This window comes from Schistocerca nitens, chromosome 1 (assembly GCF_023898315.1).
Source record: "Schistocerca nitens isolate TAMUIC-IGC-003100 chromosome 1, iqSchNite1.1, whole genome shotgun sequence".
Lineage (NCBI taxonomy): Eukaryota > Metazoa > Arthropoda > Insecta > Orthoptera > Acrididae > Schistocerca > Schistocerca nitens.
This window is the reverse complement of record NC_064614.1, coordinates 246,415,305-246,433,495: the sequence shown is the minus strand read 5'-3', so window position 1 is coordinate 246,433,495 and position 18,191 is coordinate 246,415,305. Positions and strand designations below refer to the sequence as shown.

The following is an 18,191-nucleotide window of genomic DNA, read 5'->3' as shown; positions in this document are numbered from 1 at the left end:
TATTTAAATATGTATCATTTTGAACTTAGTAATAAGTCCAATATCATCCTGTACACTGTACTATATATGATCAAAGGACTCAATAAATAAATAAATAAAAAATAAAAAAATGAAGCTATCAGAATAATATGCGGGACTGTTTAACTTCCCTGGCCCTCTACCAGTTATGCCTCCAATACAACACAGAATTCCCACTAGGAACAAGCCACCATCATTCAAGAAACCATACTATACACCTGCTATTTACAACTGGTAATGGAGGAGTTCATACATCAAAAGCTTCGGTATGGAATCATAGAAGAAAGGACTCATCCCTGGTCACCCTCACAGTAATTGTGCCCAAGAAGACTTCAGATGAAGAAAACATTTATAGGTTCTGAAGTGATTGCGAATCTCTAAATACGAGGGCTATCCACAAAGTACGTTACGTTTTGGAATTAAAAATAAATAAAGTATTGGAAATTTTTTTTATTATATACAGATGAAAGCCACACTTAAATACTACTTTTCTGCATAGTTGCCATTTAAATTAAGGCACTTATCATAGCGATGGACGAGCTTGGAAATTCCTTCATCGTAAAATTCGGCCGCCTGCACCTTCAACCACGTGGTTACCTCTTCTTCAAGCTGTGAGTCGTCACCAAAACGCTGCATAGCTAACCACTTCTTCATTGCTGGGAATAAGTGGAAGTCTCTCGGTGCCAGGTCGGGACTGTACGGCGCATGAGGAAACAACTCCCACTTAAAAGATTCGAGAACTTCACGAGTGACATTTGCCGTGTGGGCCCGGGCGTTATCGTCAATCAGCAAGATCTTTGAGCCCAACTTTCCCCTGCGTTTGTTTTGTATTGCTCTTCTGAGGTTGTGCAGAGTTTGGCAATACCTTTGAGAGTTTATTGTAGTGCCTCTTTCCAGGAAAACCACAAAAATCACACTTTTTCTGTCCCAAAAGAAAGTCGCCATGTGGTTGAAGGCGCAGGCGGCCGAATTTTATGACGAAGGAATTTCCAAGTTCGTCCATCGCTACGATAAGTGCCTTAATTTAAATAGCAACTATGTAGAAAAGTAGTATTTAAGTGTGGCTTTCATCTGTATATAATAAAAAAAAATTCCAATACTTTATTTATTTTTAATTCCAAAACGTAATGTACTTTGTGGATAGCCCTCGTAAGTGAATGGTCATTGATGCATACCCCATGCCTAATATTACAGAGACATTAGACAGACCAGGGCAATGCCATTACTTCACCACCTTAGATTTGTGCAGCAGCTATCATCACTTATAAGTAGCACCAGAGGGACAGCCTATGACAGCATTTTTGGTCCCATTTGGACACTTCCAATATCATCAGATGCCTTCCTGGTTGAAAAATGCACTAGCAACTTTCCATTGCTTATTAGAAGAGTTCTACAAGGCCTGAAACCAAAGCAATGCATAATATATCTAGATGACAAAATGAATAGTATACTAAAATGGCATGTAAAAGCAATGGTGTGTCTGCAGGGGGGGATTTGAACAGTTGCATGCAGCACAGATGACCCTCAGCTTAAAAAAGTGTAACTTTGTGTTGCAGGAGGTCCACTATTTAGGTCACATTATTGGTTAGGACAGGGTATGTACCAGCCCCCTCCTCACCCCATCCCAACCCTTTGTTCACGCCAGCAGTAAAAGATTTTCCAATGCCTGGCAAGATAAAAGAAGTACAATCATATCTTGGGACTGAAAGTTTTTATAGAAAATATATTCCAAAATTTACAGAGGTAGCAAGACCCCTTACACATTTGTTAAAATGGTGTAAAATGTATTATGCATTTGTTACGAAAAGGTGTAAAATTTAACTGGACTCCAAATTGTAATGAAGTATTCTTTGAGCCAAGAAAAAATTTATTCAACTTGAGAAAAGGAAATGCTGGCCTAACTTTTGGTATCACATATTTTTGTGACTTTCTGTATGGGAGATATTTTAAGGTAATAATCGCTCACACTGCACTAAAGTGGCTTCTTGGATAAAAGGATCCAACCAGTAGGCTAACCTGCTTGCCCTTAAGACTTAGTGAATCAGATTTTGGGGTAGTACGTAATCCAGAGAGGTCTCACAGTAGCAGTGCCAGATTAAGCTGTAAAGTACACACTGTAGAATGCACCATAATAAGCAAAGGAGAGTGGTCCAGAGCACAGGCTGCTGACCCCAACTGACAGCAATACCAAAAACATGCACAGTCCACTTCTGATGATGGGATGCTTTACAAGCAAATATGATGTGGCTGCCATATCATCGTGCCAACTTGTTTGCAGGATGAAGTGTTGAAGCAAGCCTATAATTCCAGCTTAGCTGGGCACAGTGGACAGTGAACCACAGACTGCCTCATGTGGAAAATTGCTGGTCGGCACAGAGGAAACAATACGTTGGGTGGTAGCTAAAGAACTCCCTTGTTTTCAAAGAGTCAGGCTGAGTCATCAATGAATACCATTGCAAAGACTGCCTAAGGCAGAGAAACATTTCCAGTTAATTGGCTTCAAAGTCCTTGGCACTTCTGCACAAACACCAAGTAGATACATTGGTTTACACTTTCACTAACCAATGACTACTGAAATTTGGCCCACTGGAAGCAATAATACCAGCGTATGAACTGCATGTCTTAATTGTTGAAGTAGCTATTTCAACTACTGCACATTAAGAAGTTACAAACTAGCACCCTTCACCCACAAGCAAATGGTAGGACAGAGAGAGGGATAGGAGACTGCAAAATGATAAGTTATTATGTGATTAGTAGCCACAATAATTGGGACATACTATTACAAAATGTCATGAGTGCATACAATTAAAACATCTATGAAAATATGAGTCTTTCACCCTATGAGAATGTTTTTGTTAGGAAAATGCCATCATCTTTTGAATTATGTCAGTCTGCTCAGGGGAGAATGTATCCCTTCTCCTTCAGCCTACTGTTGAACAAGGTTAAAGATTTTATTGAAAAATGGTTGCGGTCTTGCTGGAAGTATCACTTTGCCATGAAGAAAAATGATCCTAATCCGACCCCTAATGATCCAACTCCCCAAGACACTATCCAAATTGAACCCTGCCTGGAACAGTTCCGTCCTCCGTCACAGCGGGACCCACCTCCTCTTCCTTAAAATCACCCTCTCCAAACCTTCCAGGACTTTCTGACTTCCAGCCTTGCCTCTCAATCCTTCTTATAAAACCTTAATCCTACTCCCAACATCACCACTGCTGAAGCCCAGGCTATCCGTGATCTGAAGGCTGACTGGTCCATCGTCATTCTTCCGGCGGACAAGGGTTCCACGACCGTGGTACTTGATCATCGGGCGTATGTGGCTGAGGGACTGCGTCAGCTTTCAGACAACACCACATACAAAGTTTGCCAAGGTAATCCCATTCCTGATGTCCAGGCGGAGCTTCAAGGAATCCTCAGAACCTTAGGCCCCCTACAAAACCTTTCACCTGACTCCATCAACCTCCTGACCCCACCGACACCCCGCACCCCTACCTTCTACCTTCTTCCTAAAATTCACAAACCGAATCATCCCGGCCGCCCCATTGTAGCTGGTTACCAAGCCCCCACAGAACGTATCTCTGCCTACGTAGATCAACACCTTCAACCCATTACGTGCAGTCTCCCATCCTTCATCAAAGACACCAACCACTTTCTCAAACGCCTGGAATCCTTACCCAATCCGTTACCCCCAGAAACCATCCTTGTAACCATTGATGCCACTTCCTTATACACAAATATCCCGCACGTCCAGGGCCTCGCTGCGATGGAGCACTTCCTTTCATGCCGATCACCTGCCACCCTACCTAAAACCTCTTTCCTCATTACCTTAGCCAGTTTCATCCTGACCCACAACTTCTTCACTTTTGAAGGCCAGACATACCAACAATTAAAGGGAACAGCCATGGGTACCAGGATGGCCCCTTCGTATGCCAACCTATTCATGGATCGCTTAGAGGAAGCTTCTTGGTTACCCAAGCCTGCCAACCCAAAGTTTGGTACAGATTTATTGATGACATCTTCATGATCTGGACTCACAGTGAAGAAGAACTCCAGAATTTCCTCTCCAACCTCAACTCCTTTGGTTCCATCAGATTCACCTGGTCCTACTCCAAATCCCATGCCACTTTCCTTGATGTTGACCTCCACCTGTCCAATGGCCAGCTTCACACGTCCGTCCACATCAAACCCACCAACAAGCAACAGTACCTCCATTATGACAGCTGCCACCCATTCCACATCAAACGGTCCCTTCCCTACAGCTTAGGTCTTCGTGGCAAACGAATCTGCTCCAGTCCGGAATCCCTGAAGCATTACACCAACAACCTGACAACAGCTTTCGCATCACGCAACTACCCTCCCGACCTGGTACAGAAGCAAATAACCAGAGCCGCTTCCTCATCCTCTCAAACCCAGAACCTCCCACAGAAGAACCCCAAAAGTGCTCCACTTGTGACAGGATACTTTCTGGGACTGGATCAGATTCTGAATGTGGCTCTCCAGCAGGGATACGACTTCCTCAAATCCTGCCCTGAAATGAGATCCATCCTTCATGAAATCCTCCCCACTCCACCAAGAGTGTCTTTCCGCCGTCCACCTAACCTTCGTAACCTTTTAGTTACCACCTTCCCTACCCTCTGGCTCCTACCCTTGTAACCGCCCCCGGTGTAAAACCTGTCCCATGCACCCTCCCACCACCACCTACTCAGTTCTGTAACCCGGAAGGTGTACACGATCAAAGGCAGAGCCACATGTGAAAGCACCCACGTGATTTACCAACTGACCTGCCTACACTGTGATGAATTCTATGTGGGAATGACCAGCAACAAACTGTCCATTCGCATGAATGGACACAGGCAGACAGTGTTTGTTGGTAATGAGGATCACCCTGTGGCTAAACATGCCTTGGTGCACGGCCAGCACATCTTGGCACAGTGTTACACCGTCCGGGTTATCTGGATACTTCCCACTAACACCAACCTATCCGAACTCCGGAGATGGGAACTTGCTCTTCAATATATCCTCTCTTCCCGTTATCCACCAGGCCTCAATCTCCGCTAATTTCAAATTGCCGCCACTCATACCTCACCTGTCATTCAACAACATCTTTGCCTCTGCTCTTCTGCCTCGACTGACATCTCTGCCCAAACTCTTTGTCTTTAAATATGTCTGCTTGTGTCTGTATATGTGTGGATGGATATATGTGTGTGTGCGAGTGTATACCCGTCCTTTTTTCCCCTAAGGTAAGTCTTTCCGCTCCCGGGATTGGAATGACTCCTTACCCTCTCCCTTAAAACCCACATCCTTTCGTCTTTCCCTCTCCTTCCCTCTTTCCTGATGAGGCAACAGTTTGTTGCGAAAGCTTGAATTTTGTGTGTATGTTTGTGTTTGTTTGTGTGTCTGTCGACCTGCCAGCACTTTCATTTGGTAAGTCACATCATCTTTGTTTTTAGATATATGTTTCCCTCTATTATAACCATATATTTATATATACTTTTACTTTGCAAGTGACTAGCATGAATAAAAACTCTTAAGGCTATAAGGGCAAACTATAAATAACTGACACAGTTTTTGTGTGACTGTTCCATTAATAAGACAACACACTTACACATTTTCACACAGCTGCAACTCACACACACATCACCACTGTCTCTGGCTACCAAGGCCAGACTGGCTTTGGCAGCCAGAGGCAGTGGTCTTGTGCATTTGTGTGAATGTGTCTAATTCAGAAGAAGCCTTTAGGCTGAAAGCTTACTTGTTTGGCAGTCTTTTTGTTGTACCTGTCTGTTACTCAGGGAATTGATAGTATGATAATGCTTGAAGGATCAAGATTCTATGATATTTACAAAGGTTCATGTGCTGTTCTAATTTATCAGTGCTCACTGGAGGTTTTCAATGAGTAAACACAGTATTACAAAAGCTAAATCAATGTGTCATCAAACTGTAAGAAAAAGTAGGGGCAGTTACTGATGTTTTAAGTGCTGCTCATAATTTTAATTTGAATAAATGTGGCCTAAGGGTATTCAAACTGCTGCTGATCTTGATCGACCTAAACTTCTGCATCATCACAAAATTTCAAAAATTCTTGATCAACGTAATAATAAAAATGTACAAAACAAGACATCACAAGAATTTTTCAGAAAATCATAGTCTGAAGTTTCATAATGTTATAAATCATTCCACATATTTACTCTTGGATATCCTACAGACCCTGACCTATAGAATTTTACAAAAATGATTTTACTGGAGAGAGACTGATAAGAGGTAGAAACATGTTTCTGTAACTTTTGAAGAGAGAAAATATTAAACAATTGAGGCAAGTTGTGGGGTCTTTTAAAAAAATATGGATGGACAAGGTGACAAATTTCAGAATTTGTGCACTTTGTTTGCTTGCCTATTGTGATCCCTAGCTCATCCCATTCTTCAGTTGTAAAAGCAAATTCTGATGTACACCAAGGCATTGTTATAGGACAATTTTTAATGACACAAAATTGTTGATATTAGCATTTGTACTCCTGCCACTGGCACAATCATGGATAACACCTAATTTCACCATGTCTTAAATGGACAATCATTTAAGTCATTTAATGTTCTTTCAAAAGCATATGATTCTGTTCCTCCTGCCCACCCTTACCTTTCCCCCTACAATGCGAACAAGCTTCACAGCCAATTAGGGGTCATCCGCTGTGTACCTGCTGTCATGCCTGCCATAAGGGCTGAAGATATGGAAAGGATGAACTCCGTGACACCTCATAGATAACACTCTTTCTTAACACAAAATTAATATTAATTTTTTTTTTTTTGTTGATTGGAAAGTTTATCACAAAAGTATAAGTCTTGTTACTTAGCTCTCTTGAGAAAAGATGTAATATAGATGGAAAAATTTATTACAGCAAAAATAACTGGACTTCATTTTATGTCATTGTGATGAGGAAAAGAAAAAAATCATACTTATATTTTTTCCTTTTCCATGTTAACTGTCTTTTCTTGAACTGATCCTCCTGTCAGAAAGAAAATGTCAAGCAAGGGAAACTATATAAATTACAGGTCACTGCATACTTAGATATGTAGTGGAATACATCAGAAGCTCCATGAGGATGTTTGCATATGATACTGAAGTACATAAAAATGTTACTGGTGATGATAACAGTAGCCAACTGCAGGAAGACCTTCAGATGATTAACATTTGATGTAAGCATTTGCAGATGACTTTCCAACATAAGCAAATATAACATTGTTTGATCACATGATTGCTGAACGGTTACTGTCAACAATAGTATGCATGACATATCCAAAAATATGTGTATGGAGGATTGCAAGGAGGAACAACTACACAAAAGTAATTCTGGTAAAGATACACCCTAGTTCCTCAGGATGTGTAGTCCACCCATGAATGGGCTAGCTTATTAAATCTTTATTTGACCAATGCATGAGAGTTGCATCTCAATCTAGAATCCTTACCATTATGACTGATATAGAAAATACAAAAGATCCGAAGAAAAGCAGTGAGTTTCATCATGGGTTCATTTTTTAGGAATGAAATCATTGCAGAGATGCTCATCTGACTACACAATTGCCTTGAATAATGGAAATCTGTTTGCAAATCTCAGTGGACAGATGCACTTATATGGATAAAAGTAATATCTTGAGTGGCAATATACATAAAACCTGGAATGAGGTCACCAGCCACGAGGAACGCATTGAAAAAAATGTGTCTCTACTTTAATTCACTAGCAGAATTGCAAACACACAACATACAAGTTCTGACAGTATACATGCCTCCCAAACAGCAGATTTTTTTAAACTTCATTTAACAGTTAAAGAAGTTTCTAGTGACATGCAGTGCAAATAACTCAGAAGTCATTATATGTGAATCTTTACATAATGATCTCATCATGAATAGTACTGAAAGTTACAAATTCTCAGTTTTGACTTGTTGTCCCAATAAAAGTGGAACAACATATTGCTACAGCAATGATAATTTCATTCTAATTCCAACATTCTTCCCTCACATAAATAGGAATCTCATAATTGATCGTTTATTGGCCCATGATGGTCAAATGGCAATAACAAAGCATCTCCACCAATTAGGTTTAACCACAAGGGAAAAAGTACAGTTTAAAAGGTACACTCTACCCTATGTTTTCAAACTATTAGTTCCTTCCTCAGGAAGGAGAGACAGGGTGATGTAGGGAAGGTTAGAAAGAAAGGATAGGTCACTCAGACTGCGGGGAGGGAGGGGCCTGTCCTTCTCCAACATCTCCCTGTCCCTCCGCTCTGAGGAAGGAACAAATAGTTCCGTAAGGTAGGGTAGTGTGTGTACTTCTCACTATTGGTACTGCTAATTATTTCACTTCTTGAAGGTAAATACTGGCCAGAAATTTTGTCTCCTAACTTTTAGATTTTGTGAGTGAATGTTACATTTGATTAATTACCATACAGCTTATAAATGAAGACTGTCACATTGCTCAGAGAAAATTCAGAAATGGGAAGAAATTTACCAAGATGACACAAAGATGAGAAGTTTAATGATTTCCTAAAATTATTCTTAAGAAGCTAAAATTTCTTTATAACAGCTAGAAAAATTACAGTGGAAGACAACAAAGTATCTTGAGCCAAAAAGAGAGAGCCTTATTTAATGCAGAGGTCCAGCACTAAACAATATTTGGAAGTACACTGTATGTGATGTTGCAAACTTCTTCACCATACCATTGAAAATGTAGAAACCAAAAACTATGTATAAACAACTCAAAATTCCAAGAACAAAGAAATGGCAATTGGGAGCATTATTAGGCATGAAAGCAATAAACGAAGTAAAGAAAATGATTGTCAGTTCCCTGATAACAGAAGTAGTGAGGCAAATCATTGGCCACCAAACTCAATGAATTCTTCATTATGGTACCTGAAAACAGGAACACAGGGAGAAAAGGACCACTGCATGAAAATCAAGGACATTTACTTAAGACAAGTGTTACTTACTCCAACAGCAGAATCACTTTTGCAGAATCACCTGATAAGATGAACACAAACATGGAAGTTATTTTTTTATTTTAAATCACTAAGAAGCCTTAACTCATTTAGTTATCATGGTATTTTATCCAAATTATTAAAATCTTGTGCTGGCATCATAGCACCTGTCTTCTGTTACCTTTGCAATTGGTTAATGAATGAAAATATATTTTCTGAAAAACTAAAATACTGGTATGCAATAGCAACACCTATTTATAAAAATGCAAATAAGCACCTGTAATTATAGACCCATTTTTCAACTCCCAATGTTCTCATACCTTTTTGAGATAGTAGCTTACTACAGAAAACTGAACCACTTGTCTGATGAACTTTTAACAGCAGTTCACATTGCCTTATGTAAAGGCTTTGCTATAGAGAATACTATATATGATCACAATAACGTAACCTGCTAGAACTTTACAAAACAATTACCCTATTGGATTTCCCTTGCCTTACCAAAGCCATCAATTATGTTGACAGCCTGGGCTGCTCCAGCAACAAATGCCTTTCAATACCTAGACCAACAACTTGTCTTAGGCTTTCCTCTCCCACAACTAACCCATAGCTCTGCCCATAAACAAACCTCTTGAGCAATTTCCTCCTATGATCCTCTCACAAATACAGCTCTCACTTTCAAAAAGCTCAAAATCACTCTTTTCATCATGCAGCACTACTGAGATTTCAAATGCCTTAATACTTTTAAAGTCCTGCAGCCAGGCGACTAGCACGAGTTTTGGTGTTCTCGTAAAGGTAAGTCATTTTAGATTATAAAACATATAGATTAGTATTGATTACATGGTAAATAAGTGTATTAGTGTGCCATTTAAGTCTACCATTAAAGGTTTCATTTTTCTTTACGTAATATAGCAGAAAACGCGAAAAGACCGTACAGTCGTATTTTCTGTTTACGTTCTGCTGAAGCAAATCTATAGAATTTCGTTTAGTTGTTCCTTGCTCTCTCCAGCAATTTAACTTAGTGTACCTCTTCATTATTTAACTAGCATTTCTGGAAAGTAGCGTAAAGTTTAAGTTGTTGTTTCAGAAACTTTGCACTTTTGTTTTTGTTTACAAACAGTTGCGTAAACAGTTGTGTATAGGCCAAATTTGTGTAACCATATTTTCGTGTTTATCTGTAATTTAACTGACTTATTCTTAATAAACTATTACGTTTATCATGAGTGAAAAGTGCTTGACTTGCCGTAGAATTGTTAGGTCGGGGCTTTGGTGTGATGGGTGCTGTAGTTTTTTCCATGTGGGTGACTGTAGTGGTGTGGGAATAGGGGAAGTAAATGAGACTCATCAGTGGTTTTGTAGGATTTGTAATAGAGATAGGAAGATACTAGAACAGGAGGGGAAAATTGCCGCCCTTCAGGCTGAGTTAGACAAGGCCAGGGGAGATCTTGACAGGTTAAGGAGGGAGAAGGGTAAAGAGAGGTGGGAAGTGGCAACAGGCAACAGGAGGAACAGGCCTAGAACTTTGTCTGACAGCTTTATGGTGAATGTGGAAAATAGATTTGACCTGTTGCTTCAGTTAGAAGCTGGTGAGCCTCAAGCAGTTGCAGGTGTAGACAGGGCACAACAAACTTTCAGCAGCAAATTGAAAAGTAAGAATGTAGGGAAATCAGTAAAGAGAAAGAAAGTGTTGTTGTTAGGTAGTTCCCATGGAAGAGGTGTTGGCCAACTTTTGCAGGATGAACTAGGATCAGAATACCAGGTCACCAATTTTTTTAAACCTAGTGCTGATCTGGAGCAGGTGACAGAGGATTTAGGATCACTTTGCAAAGATTTCACTAAGGAAGACACCGTGGTTATAGTGGGTGGGGCGGGTAACAGTATTGACAGAGATCCTGGGTACAGTATAGAGTGTGATCTGGCGAAGATTGCATCAGCATCGAAGCATACTAGTGTTGAGTTTGTATCTGTTCTTGGGCGCCATGACCGACCTCATTTGAACTCTTCTGTCAAGAGAGTTAATTTGGAGCTGGAACGGCTGCTCATGTTGGGTGCGGGGTCACACATTGGCGTGGTTCCTGTTGATAATCTCAGTAGGTGGGATTATACTAGGCATGGCCTTCACCGCAACAGGAAGGGGAAGGGTAAATTGGCTGGGGAAATAGCAGGAAAGTTAAAGGGGGGAGGCACTGTCATGAGTGGTAAAATACCAGTGGTTATAGGATTCAGAAAAGACCCTTTTTTAGGGTAGGGAGGACAGAAAGAAAGCAAATTTTAAGAGAGGTTAGAACTGAGACAAACCTTCAGTTTGAGAAAGAAATCAAAAAACATAATTCCAGCTTATTACATCAGCATAAACAGCCATTGGTTAAGAATTTTCAACTGTCAGCAGATATTTTAACTCCACCCAATTTTAACTCAGTCAATGAGAAATGTCAGCTATCTTTATTGCATCAAAATATTCGAGGACTGAGAAATAAAATTAATGAATTAACTATCTGCATAGATGAATTAGAGTCTTCAAACCCAGCTGACATAATCTGCCTCTCTGAACATCATGTGACCACTGGTATAGAACTTTTAAGTGTTACAGGGTTTAGGTTAGCATCTCACTTTTGTAGATCAGAAATGGAGAAAGGAGGAGTTGCCACATTCATCAGGAACTGTCATAAATTTAAGAACATAGACTCATAAATTTTGCCTAGAACAGCATATGGAAGCATGTGCAACAGAATTAGAATTTCACAAAAAATTCTTCATAATATTAAGTGTATATCGAGCACCTGCAGGTAACTTTAATCTGTTTGTCAACCACCTTGAAGCTGTACTGGCCCATTTAACAACCAAAAACAAAGAAATAGTGGTCGCTGGTGATTTCAATGTAGATTTCCTTAAAGACTCTCCCAATAAGAACTTGTTTGAGTTAGTAACACTATCATTCAACTTAATTCCCACAGTAAAGTTCCCCACTAGGATAGCCACTTGCTCACAAACAGCCATTGATAATATCTTTATAGAAAAGTCCAATGAACAAAATTATATTACAAAACCAATTGTCAATGGCCTCTCAGACCATGACATGCAGTTCCTTCTGTTAAATGTTAATACAGAACAGGATATAAAATCTGTTAAATCTGAGCTCAAGAGGGTAATCAGTAAGCCAAAAATTGATTATTTTAGGACACTCCTCAGAGACATTCACTGGACTGATGTTTACAGTGTTCATGGCATGAATGAAAAATATAACATTTTTGCTAATAAAGTGCTTACCTTATTCGAACACTGCTTTCCCCCAAAACTTACCAAGGTTAGCTGCAAAGTCTACAAAGAAGCCATGGATTACTCGAGGAATAGGGGTATCTTGTAAAACAAAAAGAAAACTGTATCTATCACTCCAAAACATTTCCAATGTTGATGCTATAGCACATTATAAGAAATACTGCAAAATATTAAAGACTGTAATACGGATGTCAAAGCAAATATATTACAAGGAAAAGATAGTCATATCAGATAACAAAATAAAGACAATATGGGATATAGTGAAGGAGGAGACCGGTAGAACCAGACATGAAGAGGAACAAATAGCATTAAGAGTAAATGATATATTGGTGACAGATGTGTATAGTGTTGCAGAACTTTTTAACAAACATTTTATAACTGTTACTGAAAAGATGGGGTTGTCAGGTTCGGTAGATGCTGCTATGGATTACCTTAGACCAGACATTTCAAGTAACTTCCTTAATATGAATTTGACCCTCACTACCCCAACAGAACTAATGTCCATCATAAAATCTTTAAAATCAAAAACATCTAGTGGGTATGATGAAATATCAACAAAGTTAATTAAAGAATGTGATTCTGAGCTAAGTAACATATTAAGCTATCTGTGTAACCAGTCGTTTATTAGTGGAATATTTCCTGAATGGCTGAAATATGCTGAAGTTAAGCCACTGTTTAAGAAGGGAGATAAAGAAATAGCATCAAATATCTGTCCAATTTCACTGTTGCCAGCATTCTCAAAAATTTCAGAAAAAGTAATGTACAATCGGCTTTATAACCATCTTATCTCAAATAACATACCGTCAAAGTCACAGTTTGGATTTCTAAAGGGTTTTGATATGGAGAAGGCTATCTACACTTACAGTGAAAATGTGCTTAATTCATTAGACAAAAAATTGCAGGCAACTGGTATATTTTGTGATCTGTCAAAGGCATTTGACTGTGTAAATCACAATATCCTTTTAAGTAAACTAGAATATTATAGTATAACAGGAAATGCTGCAAAATGGTTCAAATCTTATATCTCTGGCAGGAAACAAAGGGTGTTATTAGGAAAGAGACATGTATCAAGCTATCAGGCATCATCCAACTGGGAACTAATTACATGTGGGGTCCCACAAGGTTCCATTTTGGGGCCCTTACCTTTTCTTGTGTATATCAATGACCTATCATCAGTAACATTACCAGATGCCAAGTTTGTTTTGTTTGCCGATGATACAAACATTGCAATAAATAGCAAATCAAGTGTAGTCTTAGAAAGATCAGCCAATAAAATATTTGTGGACATTAATCACTGGTTCCTAGCCAATTCTTTGTCACTAAACTTTGAAAAAACACACTACATGCAGTTCAGAACTTGTAAGGGGTGTCCCAAGAGTATATGTCTAACATACGAAGACAAGAAGATAGAAGAAGTGGACAGTGTTAAATTCTTGGGATTACAGCTTGATAATAAATTCAACTGGGAGGAGCACACCACAGAACTGCTGAAGCGTCTTACCAAATCTCTGTTTGCAATGCGAATTTTGTCAGACATAGGGGATATAAAAATGAAAAAGCTGGCACACTATGCTTACTTTCATTCCATAATGTCATATGGGATTATTTTTTGGGGTAATTCATCAAGCCAAGCTAAAGTTTTCTGGGCACAAAAATGTGCAGTGAGAGTTATATGTGGTGTGAACTCAAGAACATCCTGCAGAAGCCTGTTTAGGGAACTAGGGATACTAACTACTGCTTCCCAATATATTTATTCCTTAATGAAATTTGTCATTAAAAATATATCACTTTTTCAAACCAACAGCTCAATTCATGGAATCAATACTAGAAATAAGAATAATCTTCACAAGGATTTAAAGTCACTTAGTCTTGTACAAAAAGGTGTACATTATTCAGGAACACACATTTTCAATAACTTGCCAGCAGCCATAAAAAGCTTAACAACCAATGAAATTCAGTTTAAGACAAGCCTAAAGGATTTATTGGTGGCCAACTCCTTCCACTCCGTTGATGAATTTCTCAGTAAAACCAACTGATTTGTATATAAGTACAACATAACTTCTGCACAATTTCAGTGCAGTAATGTGTTCATTGAAAATGTGTGTGTGTGTGTTAGTATAATCTAACTTCTGCACCATTTCAGTGCAGTAATGTGTTCATTGTAAATAAGTATTACAGTAGTTGTATTACCTTATAAATAAATAAAAACTTTTTTATTTTAAATTCAGTGCATTAGTATTTGTAAAATGACTCTTAGTGTTCATTAAAAAACGACGATCATTCCACTTGGGACCTGTGGAATGGTACATTAGCTTATTTGTTTTAGTTGTAAATATTTGTCATGTATTGTTGTTTTTCTGACATGTTCCACATCCTGGAGGACCTCCTCACTATGGATCAATTGGAATGAAAGTAAATCTAATCTAAACAACACTGACTTTCTCAGGTCAAGCCTTAAAATGACATCAATTCTCCCTGATATACTTTCCAGTCACCCACTGTCACCTTTTATTGCACTCTCAACCCAAAAACCCTTAAAACACCATCATCAAACAATATAACATTCTGAGACCTTTTGTATTACCCCCAATGATGCTTCCCTTGGAATCATTCTTGCTGTAAAACTTGCCTTATACAGCCACATACTATGACTTACTCAGCAGCATCATTGGTAAATTATCCAACATCCAAGGCAGAGAAACATGTAAAATGTAAGACTTTATTTACCAACTAACAAGTGTTCACTGCATGGTTCTTTGCACAAGAGTGACCACCATGAAACTGCCTAAGGCATGAAGAACCTGGGGATCCTCAGTAACCAGTTGCTGAGCATGTTCTACAGTATGACTCAAGGGACCTGAGTGTCTGAAACCCCTTGACAGCAATTTGGATACTCTTAACCATCATTAGTTTCTCTGAACTTCAAAGATGAGAACTTCCTCTCCAACATATTCTTGCATCCAGCCACCCCTACAAGCTTAAAGTCAATTGGCAGTGCCTCTCCTCCCAATTAATTTATATATTTATACTTTTTTCACTGCTAGTACTTTGTTATTTATTCATCTATTCACTCCTGTGATACATGTGACTGCAGTGCATTAAATTCTACCAGAAATAATAATAAAGTCAATATGATAACACAGAGTACTATATGTAACAATAAATTTAGTAAGACAACAGTATAGTACGTACTACCTTATCTACACCATCAATTGCGAATCCTGTTATTGGTGTAGTATCCACCAAAATAAGAGATTCTTGTAGGCTTAGCTCTGTTGATAGATATGACATACTCATTCTCTGGAAAAAGAGAGAATGATTATCCCCAGCAAGTCCACAAGAATAAAATATTCTGATCTTATGATTCAATACACCCTAGCACATGTACTCACATCCCTAGACAAGGAAAGTCCATTTGCAGCACTTTCATTGCGTTGATTGTAATAAAGTTTTGTAACATTGTAGTCACTAGCCATTGCACTCTGATAATCAGTCAGTGGTATAATGGATCCCAAGTTAGCACTGTTCACTTTAAATACTTCTGCAATGATGTGACATGCCAGTTTTAAATCTTTTAGTATGACACACAAGCGAGAAAAAACAGATGGCGATGTTAGCAACAGGTGGAGAGACGGCTGCAGAGCATAACCCATGTCAACTTCAACCTGTAAAAGGAACATTTTCTGATTATGTAAATCTGGCTGAAAATTTATGGATACCTAAACTCATATTATACAGTTAAAAAGGGTTTGCTTTGTTGCCTTGAAGTGAAAGAACAGAGCAATTGAAGAGTAGGAAACATTCTACATACCAAATCTCACATTTTCAGGAGATTGAAAAAAAGTATGTCTCTGTTTATACATAAACAATTTGTATCTAGAAAAAGTGAGAAGTTTTTCTCATACCACAGAATTATGCTGCTCACAACAGCACTGCTAAAATTATGAGACAAATTAGAAAACAAATACTTTCATAAGAACATCTACAACTGCATACCAGGAAGCCAACTGTGTCTAAATGCCAATAAGACAGTTTTTGTTTCAAGCGCCAACACTCAGGCACTACATCTTATTAGTGATAAAAAGAATTTATTGTATCTTTTAGATCTGGAACTCAAGAAGGAAGCAATACTTGGCACAAAGACCATGTGTCATCTACTAACACTTTCCATGTTTTGGCACCTGGGTCAAGTCTAGGATTGGATTGGATTGTTTGGGGGAAGAGACCAAACAGCGAGGTCATCGGTCTCATTGGATTAGGGAAGGATGGGGAAGGAAGTCAGCCATGCCCTTTCAAAGGAACCATCCCAGCATTTGCCTGGAGCGATTTAGGGAAATCAAGGAAAACCTAAATCACGATGGCCGGACGCGGGATTGACCCGTCGTCCTCCTGAATGCGAGTCCACCTCGCTCAGTGTGTCAAGTCTAGGGACATGCAACAGAATGCTGAGAGTACAATATCACTGTAAACAAATTTTGTATGAAAATAACAATTAGAATATTTTTCATTTCCCCATTATATTTATTGTAACATGACAACATTGCACAGCAACAAAGATGCCCTCAACCTGAAGATTGTTTTAAATACTGAGTACTTTACTATTCTTGGTGCTGTATGTATACTCTCACCTCCCTCTGGCTTTTGAAATGACCCATCTAGGAAGTTATAGCAGGATTTACAGTTTAGCATGTGCTGAAAACCACCTTGCAACTTGGCATTTTTCTCATTAATACTGCAGTAACAGTACTTACTGCAGATAGAAACCTGGAACTTTGGTTTTGTTGTGTGGTACTTACCCACTGAACCATTTAATCTACCCCTCCTTCCTACTTGCAGCTATTGTCCACATTAGTCTTTTAAGAAGTTTTGAGAGGAGCGAAGATTACAATAAACTTTCTGGTTTACTTTCTTTTGATGTAGAGTTGGCTCCAGTTCTTTTTGTCTGGGGGTCTGATTCTTGAAGCTGAAATTCTCACATTTTAGGTCCTCATGGTTGGATTGATCTAAATAAATTTGAGGATTGTTGTTCCAGAATTTGTGTTGTTACGTTAATATATTTTGTCACATTTTAGTACATCATACAGTCTTTTGATTTTTCACACAACAAAGCCAAAATTACATTGTTCACACAAAATACAAAAATATGTGTGATCACATCAGAGGCATGCTTACCACTGTCTCAATCAGCGGAAATAACGATATTCCAAAGGGTTTACAATTTTTCTTGACAAATGAATTTCTATTAGTTTTGATTATTATTTCATAAATGAATCCAGAAATGAACATAGTAAACTGTGTTAGATTACATATTTAATAACAGAAATTTTAAGTAATAATTCATCATTTTAAATGTTTCTAAAAAATAATTCTTTTAACTGTTCATTCAGAACTAGTGTGTATCAATAATAACATCCAAAATAAAGTAATTCCTTTTCATAAATTTTAGCTTGAAATATGACATACTGTGTATAAAATTATATGAAAGTTTTCAGAGAAGCAGCTGAGATAATACTGACCTGTCCAAAATTCGAAAAATAATACTGGTATTGACAACCACTGTTGAGGAAAAATAATGCTAGAGGAGGATGTCCCATTACAATATTCCCCTCATATAATATGGAAACAATATGTTTACAATATCTTGTGACCTACTATAAGGTTTACCAAACAGTGTACAAAACGATACCAAACGATAGAATACAAATGTATAGAAGTATCTGATACATAACATCTTATAGACAACACAAGAAAAATGTCTACTATACAAGTCATAGTCTAGACATACATGAGGACATGGCATTCAAATTTTCAGATCTGTGGAACATTTTGTCCCAAGACAAATGAAACAAAGTCAAAACTACAATATTGCAACACTAAACTATGGAGATAAGTGCAGAGGCAATGTAAATTACTAGAATTACAAATTGCAAGTTTAC

The 18,191-nt window shown here is 38.4% G+C and overlaps 1 protein-coding gene across 1 annotated transcript in view; it reads right to left on the bottom strand.

The window, feature by feature from the left end:
• LOC126240638 (uncharacterized) overlaps positions 1-16,057 on the bottom strand; it is a 37,352-nt gene extending 21,295 nt beyond the window's left edge. The window contains exons 1-3 of the mRNA XM_049947943.1: positions 15,992-16,057; positions 15,648-15,920; positions 15,451-15,555 (exon numbers count right to left, since the gene is read on the bottom strand). Of these exons, the coding sequence (XP_049803900.1) occupies positions 15,451-15,555; positions 15,648-15,920; positions 15,992-16,057 (444 nt within the window). The remainder of the gene's footprint in view (positions 1-15,450; positions 15,556-15,647; positions 15,921-15,991) is intronic.
• Between the last annotated feature and the right edge of the window lie 2,134 nt (positions 16,058-18,191).